At 36.5% G+C, this 20,000-nt stretch overlaps 2 protein-coding genes across 2 annotated transcripts in view; both read left to right on the forward strand.

Moving 5' to 3' along the window:
- LOC144445666 (neo-calmodulin-like) overlaps window positions 1-534 on the forward strand; it is a 5,802-nt gene extending 5,268 nt beyond the window's left edge. The window contains exon 4 of the mRNA XM_078135301.1: window positions 1-534. This exon is cut by the window's left edge and continues 877 nt beyond it. The gene's annotated coding sequence lies outside the window, so the exon portion shown is untranslated.
- A 3,265-nt stretch (window positions 535-3,799) lies between these two features.
- LOC144445524 (uncharacterized) overlaps window positions 3,800-20,000 on the forward strand; it is an 18,001-nt gene continuing 1,800 nt past the window's right edge. The window contains exons 1-3 of the mRNA XM_078135113.1: window positions 3,800-4,118; window positions 8,145-8,384; window positions 18,459-20,000. The exon at window positions 18,459-20,000 is cut by the window's right edge and continues 1,800 nt beyond it. Of these exons, the coding sequence (XP_077991239.1) occupies window positions 4,082-4,118; window positions 8,145-8,384; window positions 18,459-18,667 (486 nt within the window). The 5' untranslated portion in view covers window positions 3,800-4,081 and the 3' untranslated portion in view covers window positions 18,668-20,000. The remainder of the gene's footprint in view (window positions 4,119-8,144; window positions 8,385-18,458) is intronic.

The following is a 20,000-nucleotide window of genomic DNA, read 5'->3' on the forward strand; positions in this document are numbered from 1 at the left end:
AAAATGTACATAAACTACAATCGTCTGCTAGCAGAACTAACATACTTCCGTAAAAAAACAACAACATTTTTTTGGGCACAGATGTTTACAACATCGAAAGTTTTCTGTAAATATTTTTAAAAAATGCATTGATATGAAAAACGAAATTTATTTTCGCAAATTTTTGAAAGATTGATTCAAAGCCTTCGCTTCCGAAACGTGTTGGAGTTCTTCCGAAAGGAGAGTTGAGCTCTTTAACACTGTCCTTATTTTTGTATGACCAAGGCACTGTATACCACAGTTTTCATTTTCGTAAGTGTAAATAATGTAACCAGATAGAGTGAGAGAGAAAGAGAGCGAAATCTTGCCCATGTTTCCAGTGTACATATTATACTGTCATAAACGTACAGTACTATATATTTATACTATTTTAACAACCTCGCTATAATCATCTTAGATTTAGACGTACCTGTAGTTTATTTTACTATGTTTGTTATAATATCAGAATTGTAATTTTTGTACGGTCTGTATTAAATGCGTAATAATCAATATAAATCCAAGTTGTATGTATGTGTGTATGTAAGTATGTATGTATGTATGTATGTATGTATGTATGTATGTATGTATGTATGTATGTATGTATGTGTGTATGTGTGTATGTGTGTGTGTGTGTGTGCGTGCGTGCGTGCGTGCGTGCGTGCGTATGTATGTATGTATGTATGTACATCTATTTATACTAAACCTACTGATTCACATTCATATTTGCAGTATGGTTCATCACATCCTAATAAGTGTAAAGATTCCATTCCCTATTCACAATTACTTCGTTTACGTCGTATTTGTAGTAGTGATTTGGATTTCAGAAAAAGGTCTGCTGAATTTTGCACGTACTTCCATCAACGTGGTTATCCTATGTCTGTTACCAACGCGGCTTTACATAAAGTATCATCTTTGTCTAGGGAAGCTTGTATCAAATCACATGATCAGAGGAGTAACAACGATCGTCCCATACTAGCTCTTACATACCATCCCTTTTCAACTAGAGTTAAAGACATTGCATACAAGCATTTTAATATCTTACGTTCTAATAGGGTTACCAATTCATTGTTTCCTGCAGTACCATTAACAGCTTGGCGTCGTGATACCAGTCGTAGAGATATGGTGGTACGTACAGAACAACGTGAATTGGAAGTTAATGCTGGTTCTTTTCCGTGCGATCGTACTCGATGTGGTACATGTCGTTTCATTATTATACTAATCATGTTTTTGGCCCTAAGAACAGTGTGCCAGTTACAAGTAGATTTACTTGTATTAGTACTAATGTAGTGTATTGCATTACATGTCAAAAATGTGGTTTTCTATATATAGGTTCAACTGTACGTCGTCTTGGTGATCGTTTCGTGGAACATCTCCGTTTGACCAGACAAAAGAATCGTAACTATCCCGTATCTATGCATTTTATTACAAACGATCATAATGTATCAGATATGTCCATTTCAGGAATTTGTAAGGTTTCTGGTGATGAGAAAGCTTTGAGGTTGAAGGAAGAAGAAATCATTTTCCGTCTTGGAACGCTGGAACCCCTTGGAATTAATATATTATTCTCGTCTTTCCCAATCTAAATATCATGATTATTGGGTATTTTTTAAATTTCAGGCGTATTCTATTGGGTTCTATTAGGTGCGTGCGAATTTAAGAACTTATCCCACGTACAACCGTTTATTTATATCACGCGCGGTTTTGTTCCATTATATTTAGAAATGTTCGGGTTGTCACCTGGCATTTCTCTGTCTCGCCAATTTTTCCTTTGAAAAAGAATATTTATTCGAAACGTCGGATTTAACAGCTATATATACGGACTGGTTTATTAGTTCCTTATGCATTTTTTTTATGTATGTATGTATGTATGTATGTATGTATGTATGTATGTATGTATGTATGTATGTATGTATGTATGTATGCATGCATGCATGTATGTATGTATGTATGTATGTATGTATGTATGTATGTATGTATGTATGTATGTATGTGTGTATGTATGTATGTGTGTGGGTGGGGTGGATGTCTGTCTGTCTGTCTGTCTGTCTGGATGGATGGATGGATGGATGGATGGATGGATGGATGAATGAATGGTTGATGGATGATGGGTGGATGAATGGATGGATGGATGGATGGATGGATGTGGTGGTGGTGGTGGTGGTGGGGGGGGGGAGATCAGTCAATGTGTTTGTGTGATTGCATCTGCACAAATTTAAATGCCGATCACGTCCACTCTGACATTTTTCCAAAATGATTTACTATATCTTAGCATGGATGTCACAGAATGATTGGTGTTGATTGCCTGAAAACGAAAGAAGTGGATAATAGTGATGGTTGGTACGAGTGGTTAGAGTTAATCAGGCATACAGACGTACATTTACAACTGCCACTCTATGAATGATAAAACGGAGAGTTTTCACTGATACATTGTCCATTACACACGCACTTCTTATAAATACAGATAACCTCATCTTTACAAGTAGGGCAATCTCTCACCTTCATTCAGGTACACAATTCATTTGGTGAATAAAACAGAAAAGTGCGACACCTCATCTCAGATAAGTGCACTTTTTCTCGAGTTGCTAGCCTCAGAAATACTCTAAGTTGATTACGCTAGGGATCGTTTTGTTATTATTAGCGTGAAGTGGGGCGAGGGGAATTAGTGTTTAGTATGCTAACAAAAAGCTATTGTTGTATGTATGTATGTATGTATGTATGTATGTATGTATGTATGTATGTATGTATGTATGTATGTATGTATGTATGTGTGTGTATGCATGCATGCATGCATGCATGTATGTATGTATGTATGTATGTATGTGTGTATGTATGCATGTATGTATGTATATGCATGCATGCATGTAAGTGTGTACATACGTATCTACGTACATACAGTATATGCACGCACACACTCATGCATACATACATACATACATACATACATACATACATACATACATACATAAATACATACATACATACATACATACATACATACATACATACATACATACATACATACATACATACATACATACATACATACATACATACATACATACATACATACATACATACATACATACATACATACATACATACATACATACAAACAAACAAACAAACAAACATACTCACACACACATGTGTATATATATGTGTATAATAAATTTTTAACATAAAAATATACCCTTTTTATTATTTTTATACATATTCTATCCTTGATTTATTTGATAGTTTATTTTCAGTTGTTGAGTGGTGATGATTTGGCCAATGATCTTTTTTGGAAATAAAGTACTTGTTTATTACAAAATATTTCAATATATGCCAATTTATTTTCATTTTACCAAAGAAAGTACGAACACACGACTGGTGAATTTGTTATTTATGTGCTACATGTTGTAAATATTCCTCTGTATACTTCAAAATGTTCGCATAGCACTTCATATTTAATGATGTGGAAAAGCGAAAGGAAATTTAATTCATTGAATAAGTCTCTGTTATTGTTAGCTAAATTTCTCTTTGCTGTATGTGTGTTACGCCAATTAGGAGGAAGGAATGTACGCAAGTTGGAACAAGAAGTACCAACGTACCAACGAGCGTTCACGTTTATGGCATGGTCGCCGAGAGAACTTGAAATCGAAATAATGAGTGCGCCATCTTTGGTAGCAGAAAACAAGACTGGGGACGACTACTCCACCACACGGTCACGAAACCTATCAAGTTTTACGTTACATCTTGAACAGCACGTGACGTCAGTTCATACCGTGTCTCCGGTTGGTTAAAAACGGCGATGCACAAGCCAACATTGTTGACAAAAACCTGTAGCGCTTTCCAACAAACGAGCGTTTAGTGTAGAAGGATTGAGTTCACGTGGGGTTGTCTGAGCAGAGAGTGTTGTACGGCATACTCCATTAGTAAGCTTTGTGTCACCGGCGTGTACGTACAGACACCACTAGTTTTTCTCTGTATTTGTGCCTTTAAGATTATCAATATGTGAAACGACACAGGACTACATGTGACGGAAAATTACAACTAAATTTGGTACTTTTTTAAATGGAAGATGGGATGCTCTTCCGGAAAACAGACCTCGGGTCAAGGTAAGTGTTGTAACGTTATCCCGACGAACATAATTGTGACGTAGGTGGTGGTGGTGGTGGTGGTGGTGGTGGTTGGGGCAGGGGTTACAGACGAACTACAGAAAGATGAGAGTTTACAAGACGAAATGTCAACTTTTAATGTGCCCTCTGTATCGTACCCAACCGTTTCAGGTTTCAATCGTTTTGTTGTTCATCCAGCTGTCATAAAAATAGCAACCCTCGACCGTGTGATAGATAGACGTGGTGTATTATAGTCACCCAGTAATAGTGGAGATTGTTACAAGAACGTTCCCCTTCAAAGAATATGTTGTCCATATTACGAAGCGGAAGTGAACCGACGGCATCAGAAATTGCAATTATTCACTTCGACCTAATTAGTCAGACTTGGCGTGTCAGGTATACGAGCTGTCGAATCGCTAAATATACTAGTACTATAGTAGTAGTAGTACATCTTTGACGATAGTTCCAATCGCATAATATTTGGCGACGGGGTTTAATACACTGTCTGACGAATGTGAAAGTCCAGTCAATTACTCAGAGTATTGAATCAGGAAGTCGACATCTGATACTCAGCACAATTGATAATTTGTTTAGTTAAAACACTGCTCTTGGTGACCCGTATTCATGCATTGATGGCTGTATACTTCTAAATTGCAAACAAGAACTATAACGCCCCCGGTCTTTCTCACATATCTAATCACCACCCGACCTATAGCTCTATTAAAAACACCCCACGGGTATGATTAACCACACACACACACACACACACACACACACACACACACACACACACACACACACGCACACACACACACACAATACCCGTACAATGCACCCTACAGAATTTGATTTCAAATTCATAGAAAATAGTACTGATGGATGTACATGTCAACATCATCGTGATCTGAAAAATAACAGCAGACCGAGACACCAGATCCTGAATGAATGACTCACTGCAACCTGTCATAATACTAACACGTGCCATCATTTACCCACATCTTTTCTAATAACACGTATGTGTTCATTTCACTTTCTTCCGAATGTAATCTATTTCCTGTCAGGATAGAATAGGCATTCGAAATCGTGTTCCCAGAGAATACTAAACAAGACAAGTTTTAATATATTTTCGTCTTCATCAAATTTAATCAACAAACACATTGACTAAAAATATTTCCCACATTTCATCTCCTCTATATAACGATTCGCTCGGGATTTATTAAATTGGCCGGCTATCTTTCATTTCATTGTTGTGGAGTTATGATCGGTACGTTGCCATGGTGATCACCACTGTGAGTCACTGTTATGAAAACTATGACATCGGATTTCACGTGATCAATTTCATCGCTATATGTCGGCCAAAATAGTGAAAATCGAACGACGGTTTCTCGGATCAAACCCTACCGAGCGTAAAAATACTAAATAAGGGTTACTCCTATATTCTGTTTGATTTACATCTAGGCGTTCTGATCAAGGAAATAGCAGTCGACAGCTTGATCGTTAAATATCTACAACATTAAGTTATAAACTAAACGACAGCGGAACGTTTCATTGTGTTTCCACATCAAAAGATATTTTTTTTACAATTCATATATGAAATATTATAACATTTCTTGTCAAATGAAAACCCCACACGTGCATGTGTGCCAATTGTGTTTACTTTTCAATAATTGATTCATTATTGTATACAGTCTAGGTTACTATAGAAACATAATGTTGTGTATTTTACTTTGGATAAACAAAACTCGCTCGTGTGAGTAAAATTAGTGTAATTTTTGACAGGCAGTAATTCATTATTATATGGTCTTGGTTACCATAGAAACAGAACATTGTAACTGGATACTGTATATCTGGGAGGGGGGATGAAATTCACAAATGTACTATATTAGATTAAATTTTTTCGATGAAAATAAATTCGTCATTAAAAGTTCTTGCAAAATTGGTATAATTTTCAACAACAATTCATCATTATGTTGCCTTGGTTACCGTTGAAACATGAACGTATTATATTATATATCATTGGGGAAAGCAAAACTCACACGTGTATGTAATAAATGAACTTTTAACGAAATAATGATGTAGTCATTGTTACTATAGAAACTTGATATTTAACTCGCACGTGTGTGCAAAATTGGTGTATATTTAGACGAAAATGAATTCATCTTCTTATGATCATGGTTACCATAGAAACACAATATTGAACCTGTATATTCTAAGAAACAAACCTAAACTTACACAGTCATGCGGGGGGGGGGGGGGGGGGGGGCTTAACTAGGAACTTTTCGACAAGTGAGTTACTGATTATATAAACACGAGTTTGCATATTGCATTAATTTTTTGGAGGAAAATAAAACTAAAGCGTGTGCAATTGATGTACTTTTTATCAAAACTTAACCCAGCATCGTATAATTGTGGTATCCATAGAAACACACAATGCTGTACGTTTAGACTGTAGTTTAGGAACATCTTGACAACAAACAGTGCACCGTTCTTGTTACCATAGAAACATGTGTAAGCGCAACTTTGTACATATCCGAGTCGGCAACAAACAATGCACTAATCTTGGTTACCATAGAAACGGAAATCGATGTTGTGTATTTTGAAACATCTTTTTTTTACTTGTGTGTACAGAAATGAACAAATCTTTCCGAGTAACGACGTGCTCTATGTTAAAACTATTCAGCCCGTTGTTAATTTCAGTGGTTTTTATGTACATTTCAAACCGCTTTCTTTTTTAATCATTTTTAAAAGCCTAGAGCTTAAAAGTAAGTAAATGTAGATTTCATCGATGTAAGCATAATAATGTAAATTTCATGACGGTATAAACGTCGTGATATAATCTTACTTTCAAATGTCAGGTGTATTGAATCACTTCAAAGTAAGGGAGTCCAGGAAATAGAACACTAAAGAGACAATGTACCGACATTTAAAAGAAAAAATACATATAACTGATATGCATACTAAGTTGATAGATTCGATGAAAAATACATATAACTGATATGCATACTACGTTGATAGATTCGATGAAAAATACATATAACTGATATGCATACTAAGTTGATAGATTCGATGAAAAATACATATAACTGATATGCATACTAAGTTGATAGATTCGATGAAAAATACATATAACTGATATGCATACTAAGTTGATAGATTCGATAACCAACTTACGTGTTCTCGTAATATAATGTTTCTTTATATCTGCTTTCTCCGTTCTATGATACATAGTTTTATTTGGTTTAAGCCAACAATTGCTGTTAACACAAGGTTTCCTTTGCGAATGAAAATATAAATGAAACAACTCAGATTTTAAAAAATATTTACATCGTAGTGTTTGTTATCATGGTTGTGTTGCGCTGCCGTTGTTGGTTTTAGAGGGTCCTGGGAAAGACTAGCATTTAGCTAAGGCCTAAAAAAAATTGTTTGGTTCCGGTCACCCGACCCCATCGACCCTAAACTTTTTTTACGTATTCGAGAAAAAATTAATAAAATCGCAATAATTGGGAAGTCTCACAAGAAATAGTGGATGCGGAAACTGACAACTAGAATACGTAAACAAATGTTTAGTGTCGGCAGTGAAAAACTAGGTGGGGTCGGGTAACAGGAACCAAACAATTTTTTAGGCCCAATGGTAAATGATTACGTGATACTAGGAAAATGGGATTGGAAGAAGTTGACTAATAAGGCCAAATAAAAAAAGTTGTTTGGTTCCGGTTACCCGACCCCACCTAGTTTTTCACGCCGACCCTAACCTTTTTTAAACGTATCTCGAGAAAAATAATAAGAAAATCGCGAAAATCGTGAAGTCTCGCATGAAATAGTGGGTGCGGAAACTGACGTTAACTTCAAAAGACAATATAAACCACACAATTTTTTTAGGCCTAACTAATTGAGTCCAACCTCTGTAAACATACGACAGACGATAAAATGTAGCAAAGCAGTATTAGTGAGATTTTGTCGAGCCAGACACGTCTTGGACATTTCGTTTCGAGTCTTTCAATGTATACACAATTTGTATGATTGCAGATACAGGAGAGAAACGCGTCACTGAAGATGAAATTTATGATGCATTCATGAAATTTGATTCGAATGGCGACGGCTACATAACCCCAGACGAACTACGGCACGTAGTTAAAGAAATCGGCAAAAAGTTCTCCGATAGAAAATTGGATCATATGATTCGACAGGCCGATATGGATGGCGACGGAAGGGTTAACTACAGGGAATTCGTCAGAATAATGCAGTCGGATCAAAAGGAGAGAAAGGGTGAGTTTCCTTTTTTTAATGGAATTCTTAGATTGACGTGTATAAAGAACGAATTAATTCTATCACCGTCTGAGAGGCTAGGGAAAATGCAATGTTCAGTGCTATAAAAATATGATGGAATTGTATCTTCACTGACAGTGTTCGAATCCACATAGGGATTGGATTCACGTGAATAAAGTGTAATTTCCGTACAAACAATTCATATAATAGGTTAGTAATGTCTGACATTCTTGGATAATTTGAGTTTTCATAACGTGAATTCTTTTTCTCAGAAACCTTTCCAAGTAGTAATCGAGGCCCTCCGGCTTTAGTACCCTGGAGAATTTATAATGTAATACTAATACACAGCGATTTTTAGAGAGCTTCCCAATTGAGAGCGAGAGAGAGAGAGAGAGAGAGAGAGAGAGAGAGAGAGAGAGAGAGAGAGAGAGAGAGAGAGAGAGAGAGAGAGAGAGAGAGAGAGAGAGAGAGAGAGAGAGAGAGAGAGAGAGAGAGAGAGAGAGAGAGAGGGGGGGGAGAGAGGGGGGAGGGGGGAGACAGACAGACAGACAGACAGAGACAGAGACACACATAGACAGACAGACAGAGAGAGTGACAGAGAGGGAGAGACAGAGAGTGAGACAGAGAGACAGAGACAGAGAGAGGGGGGGGGGAGGGAGACAGACAGACAGAGACAGATATATATATATAGAGAGAGAGAGAGAGAGAGAGAGAGAGAGAGAGAGAGAGAGAGAGAGAGAGAGAGAGAGAGAGAGAGAGAGAGAGGAGAGAGAGAGAGAGGAAGAAAGAGAGAGAGACCGGGTGTATGAGTAAAATGAGTAAAAATATCTATGCCAACGGAGTGAACATTATTTTAAGAAATACAATTTCTTCATTTATGTTTCAATTAAGTGACATATCAAATTCCCACAATATTATAAATATATAAAGTATCGAATTCAGTATTCAGTCTATTATACAAAGCTAAGAGAACACAGGTCTCAGTAGTTCAGTAACAGTCGTTTCAGATTTCGTCACCTGAACTTAGATCAATTATCTTAAAATGACTATCAATTTAAAGCAAAATGTGCACTAAACTGAATCAGTAGCTTAATTTGTAGTCGACTCGGCAAAACTCATAAACTTTAATACTTGTAATTCACTACCAGTGATAGAAATCTACAATCGTGTACAATATGTTTCCTCTCCCGGGAAAGGGTCGTTTACTTTAAACTCCTAAATCAAATTCCACACTGAATGGAAATGACGCTTCGTAACAAAAAAAATAAGACAACACGCACAGATGAAAGGTTTAGAATATGAACCATGATACTCCCTAATTGAACAGTCGCGACAGATGTTTTGTTCGATACCTAATTGTAACCATGGCAACACTTCTTTGTATATCTGTTTGATTATTAGTGTTATCCTTTCGGAATGTAAATGCATTTTCATAGTAACTAGATTGCGGATCCTGCTGGATTTAGTGATACCACTTAGAACCATTCAAGTGTGCGTCTAATAGGTATTATGTTAAGGCAACGACAAGTGCGTTTAGATTAAAGTTTCAAATAATCGATCCGTCTCGATGCTTTCATTTTATTTCCGTCTGTAACCATACCAAGCACAAATTCAGTATTCTCTCTTTTATTTCGTGTTTTATTTTCTTCGTCTTTTTTTTCATCTAGTGTTAACGTTAATAATACTCACAATACTTTATAGGAATGTAGCTGAGATTAGGTCACACATCATTTTTTTCGGTTCCGATCGTGGTCGTAAAACCACATTATACCTCTTTACGGCATCATCCAAAACGTACCCGCCAGAGGTAAACATTTCATTAAGGAAGTCGGCAGAAATACATGTATGTACTCAAGCCTGCTAGAATGGATTCCGATATCCTGACTCAGCTTACTTTATCCCTTGCTAACCCCGACATGTTTACATAGGTAAGGTAATATCATAACAATGGCGCGAAAATGTCATAATAAAATAACACAAACACTTCCTTGTGATGCCATAACGTCGGATCGGAATATAGTTAATTATGATGGAGGTGACACACACATATACACACACATACCCCCATAATATATATATATATATATATATATAATATATATATATATATATATATATATATATATATATATATATATATATATATATATATATATATATATATATATATATATATAATACATGAAATCGAAATAATGAGATAATGTTGTATTTCTGTAACGATACGGTATATGGTAATAACTTAAGATGTTATGCCAACACTGTCTTTTTTGCACATACATCATTTGAAATATGACATGTTCGATGATGCGGACCATTGCGTCAACCAATCTTGCAGTGGGCATGAAATTCGTTAAGCAGCTGCCAACATCTTTACAACGCATCGATAATTTTAAATTTATGATTATACTAGTAAATGTACTACATATACCTGTTTTTTTTTTGTTATGTAGTACTGTACTATGAACAACACTGATGACTGAAATTGTGGTATCTATCTATCTATCTATCTATCTATCTATCTATCTATCTATCTATCTATCTATCTATCTATCTATCTATCTATCTATCTATCTATCTATCTATCTATCTATCTATCTATGTAGTACTGTACTATGAACAACACTGATGACTGAAATTGTGGTATCTATCTATCTATCTATCTATCTATCTATCTATCTATCTATCTATCTATCTATCTATCTATCTATCTATCTATCTATATATCTATCTATCTACCTATCTACCTACCTACCTACCTATCTATCTATCTATCTATCTATCTATCTATCTATCTATCTACCTACCTACCTATCTAACTATCTATCTATCTATCTATCTATCTATCTATCTATATATATATATATATATATATATATATATATATATATATATATATATATATATAAAAGTCTGTCTGTTTCCCAGTCAATCTGTCTGTCGGTAGGTCTCTGTCTCTGTCTCTCTTTCTATATCTCTGTCTCTGTCTGTCTCTCTATCTGTCTTTGTCTCTATCTGTCTCTCTGTCTCTCTCTCAGACTCTCTGTCTGTCTGTTTCTGTCTCTCTTGCTCTATCTATCTGTCTCTATCTCCGTCTGTCTCTGTCTGTCTGTCTATCGCTCTCTCTCTCTCTCTCTCTCTCTCTCTCTCTCTCTCTCTCTCTCTCTCTCTCTCTCTCTCTCTCTCTCTCTCTCTCTCTCTCTCTCTCTCTCTCTCTCCCTCCATAGTGTATCTTCCATCAAAACCCCTCGTCAATCAGGTCACATCTAGATGCAGGTGTGGAAAGTAGACCTACATATCAATATCAAAATTAAGTATATTAGCTGAAATGTAAAAGTACCAAGTATTGAAGACATTAATCATAGTTGTTCCATGCCTGTCAAATCTATACCTTAATTTGACCTTGAAGAATAATCTAAAATTCTTTATTTAAGTTGTTTGCCGTATGAAACGTCATGCTTGATGAACACAACAATCTATCTCCAGGTGAAGTAATTTGGTAATTGCTTGTATCTGGCCGCTACATTATCAACGTGATGGTGAATAAATCAACTGTAGCAATCAACTCAGATAATTTAAGATGTTGATGAACATGTTCATGAAACGACAGTGTTGTTGACGTTAGTGTGCACTCATTTGAGGCTCGCAATGATGAATGGATCAACGAATCGTTCGCTAGGGCCATTAAATAAAATAATTATGTTTATCTCATCCTACTCTTTTGACAAAATGACGTAGTGTGGACGAAGTACAAGTGATTAACTTTAACATCTGTTGTGGAGTCATTAGTGTTAGTAGATGTCCAATTTTGATTGGAAAGCTTATCTTCACCCTTAAATTTGATCGATACTTCGTCAACCGATAATTTTAAAAGTGGATTCTTTACATCGCTTGCTCAGTGAAAATTATTATTTTATATGAGTCTAACATTGAATTAATGTGTGCCAAAAAATTATAGAAACGTAAGAATTTACCGTCCTACTTTTGGCGGGAGAATTTAGTAGTTGGTACCGAGTGATATCGACCTTGGGACGTGACGTAAAAAGCTGCATCAGTGCAAAGTAAGTAGGAGTTATTGACGAAGAAAATAATAACTGACAAGCATGATGATGAAAAACGTGTGTGTTTTAGGCCCTACTACATTAATTTTAACTTCATTCCACGCTAAACGTCATGGGAGGACGTGTCAGGATGCAAGTTATATTGAAGGTCTACAACGTTGACTTCACACCTGGATACTGTCTGATTGAGTTATGACAGTGAACCAGGATCAGGAAAATGGGTCAGTCGAAGGTGTTGAAAACCACCAACATTTTAAGTGTTAGGCCCGTTTTTACTCGTCTGTGTTTAACATATTTCCAAAGCTTCGAACTGCAATGCCGGGTGTTTTGTAGTAACACGTATACAGCCACCCCCAGTCAACATTAATATCATTGGTGCACTGGTATCGTTCGGTGGATGCTATACGAATGGAGTCCGTCTGCACTTCCTCTGTCTGTGTGTGTGTCTGTCTTATATCTCTTTCAATGATGAGAAGCCCGCAAGTGCTCAATATCTCAGGAACTAAAATACACAGCGTAGATAATTTAGGTGCAAAAATCTCGTATATAGCAGATAACATAATAAGTCTCTGCTACTACAGTTCGAACTTTGAGTACACCGATTTTCAGAGACGCATAATTTAATGTATAGAGTCGACACTGTTCATTGTGCTTGAAAATTAGTCACTTTCAATTTTCGACGGCGGTAAATCTTAATAATTACGGCGTCAAATAGCTGACAAAATACTATGTAGATAAAAGAATAACATTGACCACTAAACGAAATATGATCGGAATAAGGTAATGCCATGTATTTGGATTTATGAGAGAATTGCGCTACCATCTATTGATTACTCAACACTCTCATATTGTATCGGTGAATGAATAGTGTACTATCCCTCAAAATACACATTTATTTTAAATTTCTTGCAAATCATGGAATTTTAAGGTAATATTTTGCCACCATTTGTTGGAAAAAATATTACTGTAAATACTGTATAAAATTGAAGCTAAGATGACGCCAAAATACGAAATATATTATCAAAATTATTTCGGCGGGAAACTAAAAGGTACCAACATCTTTTTTGCGGGAAACTAAGACATACCGAAATCGTTTTGGTGGGTAACTATGAGGTACCGAAATATTTTTTTTGCGGGAAACTATGATTTACCAATTTATAGTTTTTGCGGGAAACTAAAGTGCATGAATATTTTGGTGGGAAACTAAGAAGTACCGAAATCGTTTTAGCGGGAAACTATACAATATTGAAATGGTTACGGCATTAACATTACGAGTTGATGTTGCCTTGGGGGGTTAAACTACATTCAAAATTAAAACGATCACTTAGCCGTAGGCATCCCACGCGACCGAGTCATCGCTATACAATTCGTGGTATCTTAGAAACCACTATGCTTCTCAGAATTCGTGTCTGTCCATCGCTATCACTCATTCTCGGCCATTAACACAAAAATAAATTTACTTTAGTCTCCAAAGACAATATTCTGTCGAGAGAAAAATTAAAGAGAGTTGTGGACAGTCAATTCAATTAGTGTTCGTTTGATGTTCTGGTTCACACAAAAGGGGCAATCAACTGAGCCGTTACGTGTGCAATTCAGTGAATGGCAAGGCAGATCTATGACGAGACCCTGACGTGTCGTCAGGCTCTTTCCATTTCAAGCTATCTTCAGTTTTATTAGTACACTGCCCAGAGTCATACACTTTTTTTTTCAAATTAACTGGCTGTCGAGCATACTATAACTGTAACGGTTCAACATAACTGTTCTGCGGAAGATTTCCATGAAATAAAACAGCTTGTTGTTTATAATGCTTCTAAGATTTGCCTCGATTATTCTCCTTTGTCGACTTACATTTCAATGCTACTAGTAGCCATTGTTATCATTATCAGCATAATTGAATCATATCTATGTTTCGACGTTATTGCTCCCTGATTACTGTAAAACATTATCACTCGACCCGTTATCTATCTATCTATCTATCTATCTATCTATCTATCTATCTATCTATCTATCTATCTATCTATCTATCTATCTATCTATCTATCTATCTATCTATCTATCTATCTATCTATCTATCTATCTATCTATCTCTGTCTGCCTGCCTGCCGGTCGGTCGGTCTGTCTGTCTGTCTGTCCGTCCGTCCGTCTGTTTGTCTGTCTGTCTGTTTGTCTGTCTGTCTATCTGTCTGTCTGTCTGTCTGTCTGTCTGTCTGTCTGTCTGTCTGTCTGTCTGTCTGTCTGTCTGTCTGTCTGTCTGTCTGTCTGTCTAATTATCTATCTGATCGATCAATCCATCCAGCCATCCGTCTCCATCTAGATGGGTGGATATATGGATGGATGGATGGACAGACAGAGGGACGAACGGTTCAGGATGCACGGACGGAGGGACGAACGGACAGGGATGGACGGGCGGACAGACAGACAGACATAGGAAACTGTAGAGTTGGACGTAAAATGAGTTTTAGTCTCTATTTGAAACTACATTTCCTTGGACTGTAACCTTTTTGTTAATTACGTTGTATATGTTAATTACCCTTAGGAATTGATTATGTGAAGTGACTGTAGGCACTTGTTTACTTAAAGGGCCATGTTCCGATCCCAGATCATCGCATTACTGTTTTCTTAATAAGGCCTGCATAAGGCCTGGTCATTCTTTTGCTCTGACCTATCGTTTTCTATAGCTCTGCCAAACAACAGTATGTATGTTATATAGATGAATACTCATTTTAATCCATATTTATTCTGCGAGCACAAACGTTAATTCTTAGTACCTGTTTATATACAAGAGAAGGGGTGTTAAGTGTTAGGAAAGGAGGCATTTCATTCAAAATATATTAACAGATTGGGACGTATAATAAGGAGATGTGGTAGAAATTTAAGTGACAAATAGAGATTGAATATGTGTGTTCTGTCTGACTGAAGTGTCTGTTTGTCTGTGTGTGTGTTTGTCTGTCTGTGTGGTGTGTGTCTGTCTGTCTGTCTGTCTGTCTGTCTGTCTGTCTGTCTGTCTGTGGCTGGCTGACTGTTTGTTTGTCTGGCCGTCTTTCTGTTTTGGCTTACTGGCTGGCTGGCTGACTGTCTGTCTGTCGTCTGTCTGTCTGTCTGTCTGTCTGTCTGTCTGTCTGTCTGTCTGTCTGTCTGTTTCTTTGTGTGTCATCTACTCCTAAGCCATGATGTCTGCCATTACCTGGTTATAAGAGATATAACAGTGTAACTGATACTATTTCTCTACCAGCAACATTACGGTAATTGGGGGTAGCAGGTTTCATGCCCGATTTGTGATAATACCGATAACCTTTTCAATCATGTGGCAAAGCTCTATCAAACGGATAAATCTTAACGTTGACCGTACGTTTACCCAATTTAGATGAATGTCACATGATTGCAACCTGGATCGTTTACCAATTATTGACAGTAATGAGCTGAAATCCGAATAAAGGAACTGAAGTGATTGATTGAATAATAGACTTCTTCATGCCTGAAAGGGAGTAATCGAAGCCTTTATTCGATTCGGTCTTCGAGGATTTGAAACATAAAGGAAGTTTAACACAGGGGAGTGTACGTGGAGATGTAATTAGTGTACGAGCAGCCGGTTCTTAACTGATCATTGTCAAACTTTTAGCGAGGATTTCTGAGAGATATCTTTTCCCAATGTCAAAAAATAAACCAAATCAAATGTCATGAGTTTTACTATGTTGATGAACAATTTATACGGAAACCTGGGTAGCTGACAGACAGACAGACAGACAGACAGATAGACAGACAGTCAGTCAGTCAGAGAGACAGAGAGACAGACAGAGAGACAGACAGACAGACAGACAGACAGACAGACAGACAGAGACATAGAGACAAAGCTAGAGAGACAGAAACCGAGACAAAGACAGAGAGAGGAGAGAGCGAGGGAGGAGAGAGCGAGGGAGAGAGACAGGCAGAGATAGGCATGCAGGTAGGCAGGCAGGCAGACAGACAAACAAACAAACAGACAAACAAACCGACAGATCTAGACAGACCAGCCAGACAGACACTGAGACAGGCAGATGGACGGATGGACAGACGGACAGACAGCCAGACAGACAGACACGACTTTCTTTGACTAAAAAGGGCTGGTATTTGTTTATGTCAAGACTTTATGAGTCAGTTTTTAGTGTTTGACTAGGCGTTGCAGATTATTGTTTATCTAATATTAACAAGTCTTAAAATATTCATGTTCAGCTCAAAGAAATCTTTCGAAAAAATTGATACCATAGACATTTCTATGTTATCTTAAAGTCATCTTTAAAAGTACGCAGCAACACCGAAACGTAATCGAATTTAGAAGACTAAGGTAATATCGAATTTCCACTCAAAATGCTCTTTGTTCGCCACTAATGGGCAAACTCGAAGATCCCCGCCACTAAAGTATTTTCTTAAAGCTGATAAAATCGATTGTTTTTGCCATTAGAGAAATCTCGATAAGCCCTCAATAATCCGTCCTTGTGTATATTTTCAATCCAATAAATACATTACGGAAAGGTACAGACATTCTTTTTATGACTGAAGCACAGGAAAAGCTTTTTCAAATGTAATGTTATTGATGATAATCTGCGGAAGGAAAAATGAATGATGATGATGACTCTTTATATCGCCATTTGTCGACACTATATCAATACGTGCCATCAATAAGTTATGCTTTTAACCGTCTCAAGAACAACATGTGAGTTTTTATGTACCCAGTAAGAGTTTTCGAACAAAGACCATCGTGGAGAGAAATTTCTAAAGATTTCATGCACTGCCACTTTTGAAAATTGTAAGTTAATATTTTTAAGCTCCTTTTTACGTTGACAGCTATTCTTGTTATTGGTGATGGAGATCTTTTCAGGGTTAATAATGTAATCTCACTCAGAAAACATTAAAATGGCGTATGATGCAAAGGAAATAATTACCCATTTAATACATAACACGGAGACTTATAGTAGCAGTGTGAAACGCGTATTTAAATACATGTATTTGTAATTTGAATGTATTAGTGAGATGTACACAAATTGCGCATGCGTAAACACAAGTAACCACTACGTCACATCCAGATTGTAGCTCGGCATGCATAACTAATTAATCAGATAATGTGAAGTACTTTATAAGGTTCATTCTGGTTGGTTAGAAAACAAAGGAAACAAGCACATCTGTTGGCTGTATTGATGATGAGTGATAACGTGTGTGTATGTTATCCAATCAGTGACAACCTTGTAATAGCTTCACATCCCCCAATTTGATTGCTTATTAAAGTTTACTTCAAAACTGGAAGTGTTTACCCGGTTTGCTTGCAAATCACTTCCGGTACGTACATGTACAATGACAAAACTTGTGTTCACGTTAATGTAACATAATAACTCACTGTGACAAAAAATTGATTTGGGTTATGTTTTTTTTTCACATTGACTTTTTTTTCAAGTAGAAAGCCATAGTGAAGATGTTTTGTTAAATAAAAATCCAAAATAAATACTCAATTCTTCATCTATGTTGTCACTTTTAAGCCTCACCGTTTAAAAGAGCACGAGAAACTCCACGCGTACGTGTAAAATGCCAACATGTACACATCCTGAAAATATCGTATGAAGGTTAACCTGAGGCTCCTCTAGTTCTCCATCACCTAAACCCCCCCCACCCAGAAATTTATATTCTATGTGTAAGCATACACTGTAGGTGACTCGAGCTTTGTGTTACCATGGTAATAAAAACTGCATTAGCTGTAACTGGAACGTTTTTTTAAAAAAAAACTATTTTGTTTGATACAATGACTTAAACATAATATCGTACACCCTGCACAGTATTGAATAAAATGTAGTTAAACATATTTGTGTAGATAACAGTACCCATATTGTGCAATATTTCCAATCAAATTGAATTTTGGGTCCGCACCTAAAATCAGCACTCCACGAAATCCCGATTTTAAATTATTACTATGCCATTAGTAGATAAAATAGATAAAATGTTGTCATGTCAATTGTAAAATCGAAATGTTTTCATGTCTTCTTTACAGACAAAAAGATGTACGAAGCGTTCCAAGAATTCGATGAAAATGGTGACGGTTTTATATGCCGGGACGAACTAAGACGTGCTACGTGGTCAATGGGATTTAGACTTACTGACGAGGAGTTGACCCAAATGATAGCCCAGGTGGACCAAGATGGCGATGGGCGTGTGAATTATAATGAATTTACCAAAATGATGAAGGGGTCGTTTCGGTAGTGATCAGTCAAAAAACGGATAATGACGTCAACACTGAAAGTGTTGTGGCGGCGGCGGTCATATTATGGATTTGGGGTTCGAGCCATAAACTGCCTTATAATATTGGATAAAATGCAATGTCGCCTTAAATTTCAGTTTCATTAACTAAACATATAAATCATCTTTTGCTCATGCGTAGTGACAACCGGTCACAGAGAAAACGAAGATTTGTGAATACTATCAAGTCATAAAATTAATGAGAATGAATAGTTCAGTCAACTTTCGGGAGACGACAAGTTTATGCCTGGCTTCCTGTCAAGGTGTGTATTTCAGGATAGACTGATTACGTTCGGCACTGTTGACGCGCGGAGTGATTTTCCCGCTTGTCAAATATAGTCCATAATTTTGATGAAAGACAACTGCTCGAACATCAAACGTAAACTTGTATAGTTTCGTACTTGGATCTATTCACTATTCATTCATTCGTTATTTGATACATGTAGCTACTCCAAATCTTCAATTTTTAGTGTGCAGGTGAAAGCACTGGCGCCTAAACACTTGCGATAACATTCTATATGTCTGTATACCAGTACAGTACTTGTGCCAATGATATTTCCCGCCAAAATTTTTCTGGACAAATTCATATTTTTGCAAAAAAAAATTGCGTTTTTCGTCATTCTTTTAGACTACATGTATAGAATTAACCTATATCAGTAAAATATGATAAAAAAATCATCGTCTAAAAATGATTATGTTTCCTAAATTGATGCAAAATAAAAAGGTGGCTTACATAACATTGCACTACCAAGCCAAATTGTGCGTCATAAACTAGTTTTGTATAATATATACTTTAATGGCCATATCTTTTTTTCAATTACTCTCAGTTTACTAGACACATTTACGTATGTTTATTGTGTGAGTATTTACGTTTCCAAGACTGCGGCCTACTACATTAAATAGAATGTTAGATAGAAGTTGCCCTCAGGGCTGTGAAAAGCCAAACGCAGCTAGCTGCACATCCCGCTACTTACACTTAGACATTCCGTAGGCAAGCAAAATATTTTGTATACAGAATTAAACATCCTGACGACAACTCAAGATAGATGCCGTCAGTATATCGATAGATACAATAATTATATGATAATTATAACGTAGGAATTTATACTGTTTATTAATCTAACAATTTATCAGAACTTATTTCATATTTGCTTTAACATGCATATTTTATCTTTTCAAAAAATACAACTGAACATTTTACCCATTCTTTGCATACGATGGCTCTTGTGTCTCTCCCTTATCTTGTCTTTGTGAAAATGATGTAGGTCTTATATTTTAATCAAGTGTACCAGCCGAG

The sequence above is a fragment of the Glandiceps talaboti genome, chromosome 14, assembly GCF_964340395.1.
Source record: "Glandiceps talaboti chromosome 14, keGlaTala1.1, whole genome shotgun sequence".
Classification (NCBI taxonomy): Eukaryota; Metazoa; Hemichordata; class Enteropneusta; family Spengelidae; genus Glandiceps; species Glandiceps talaboti.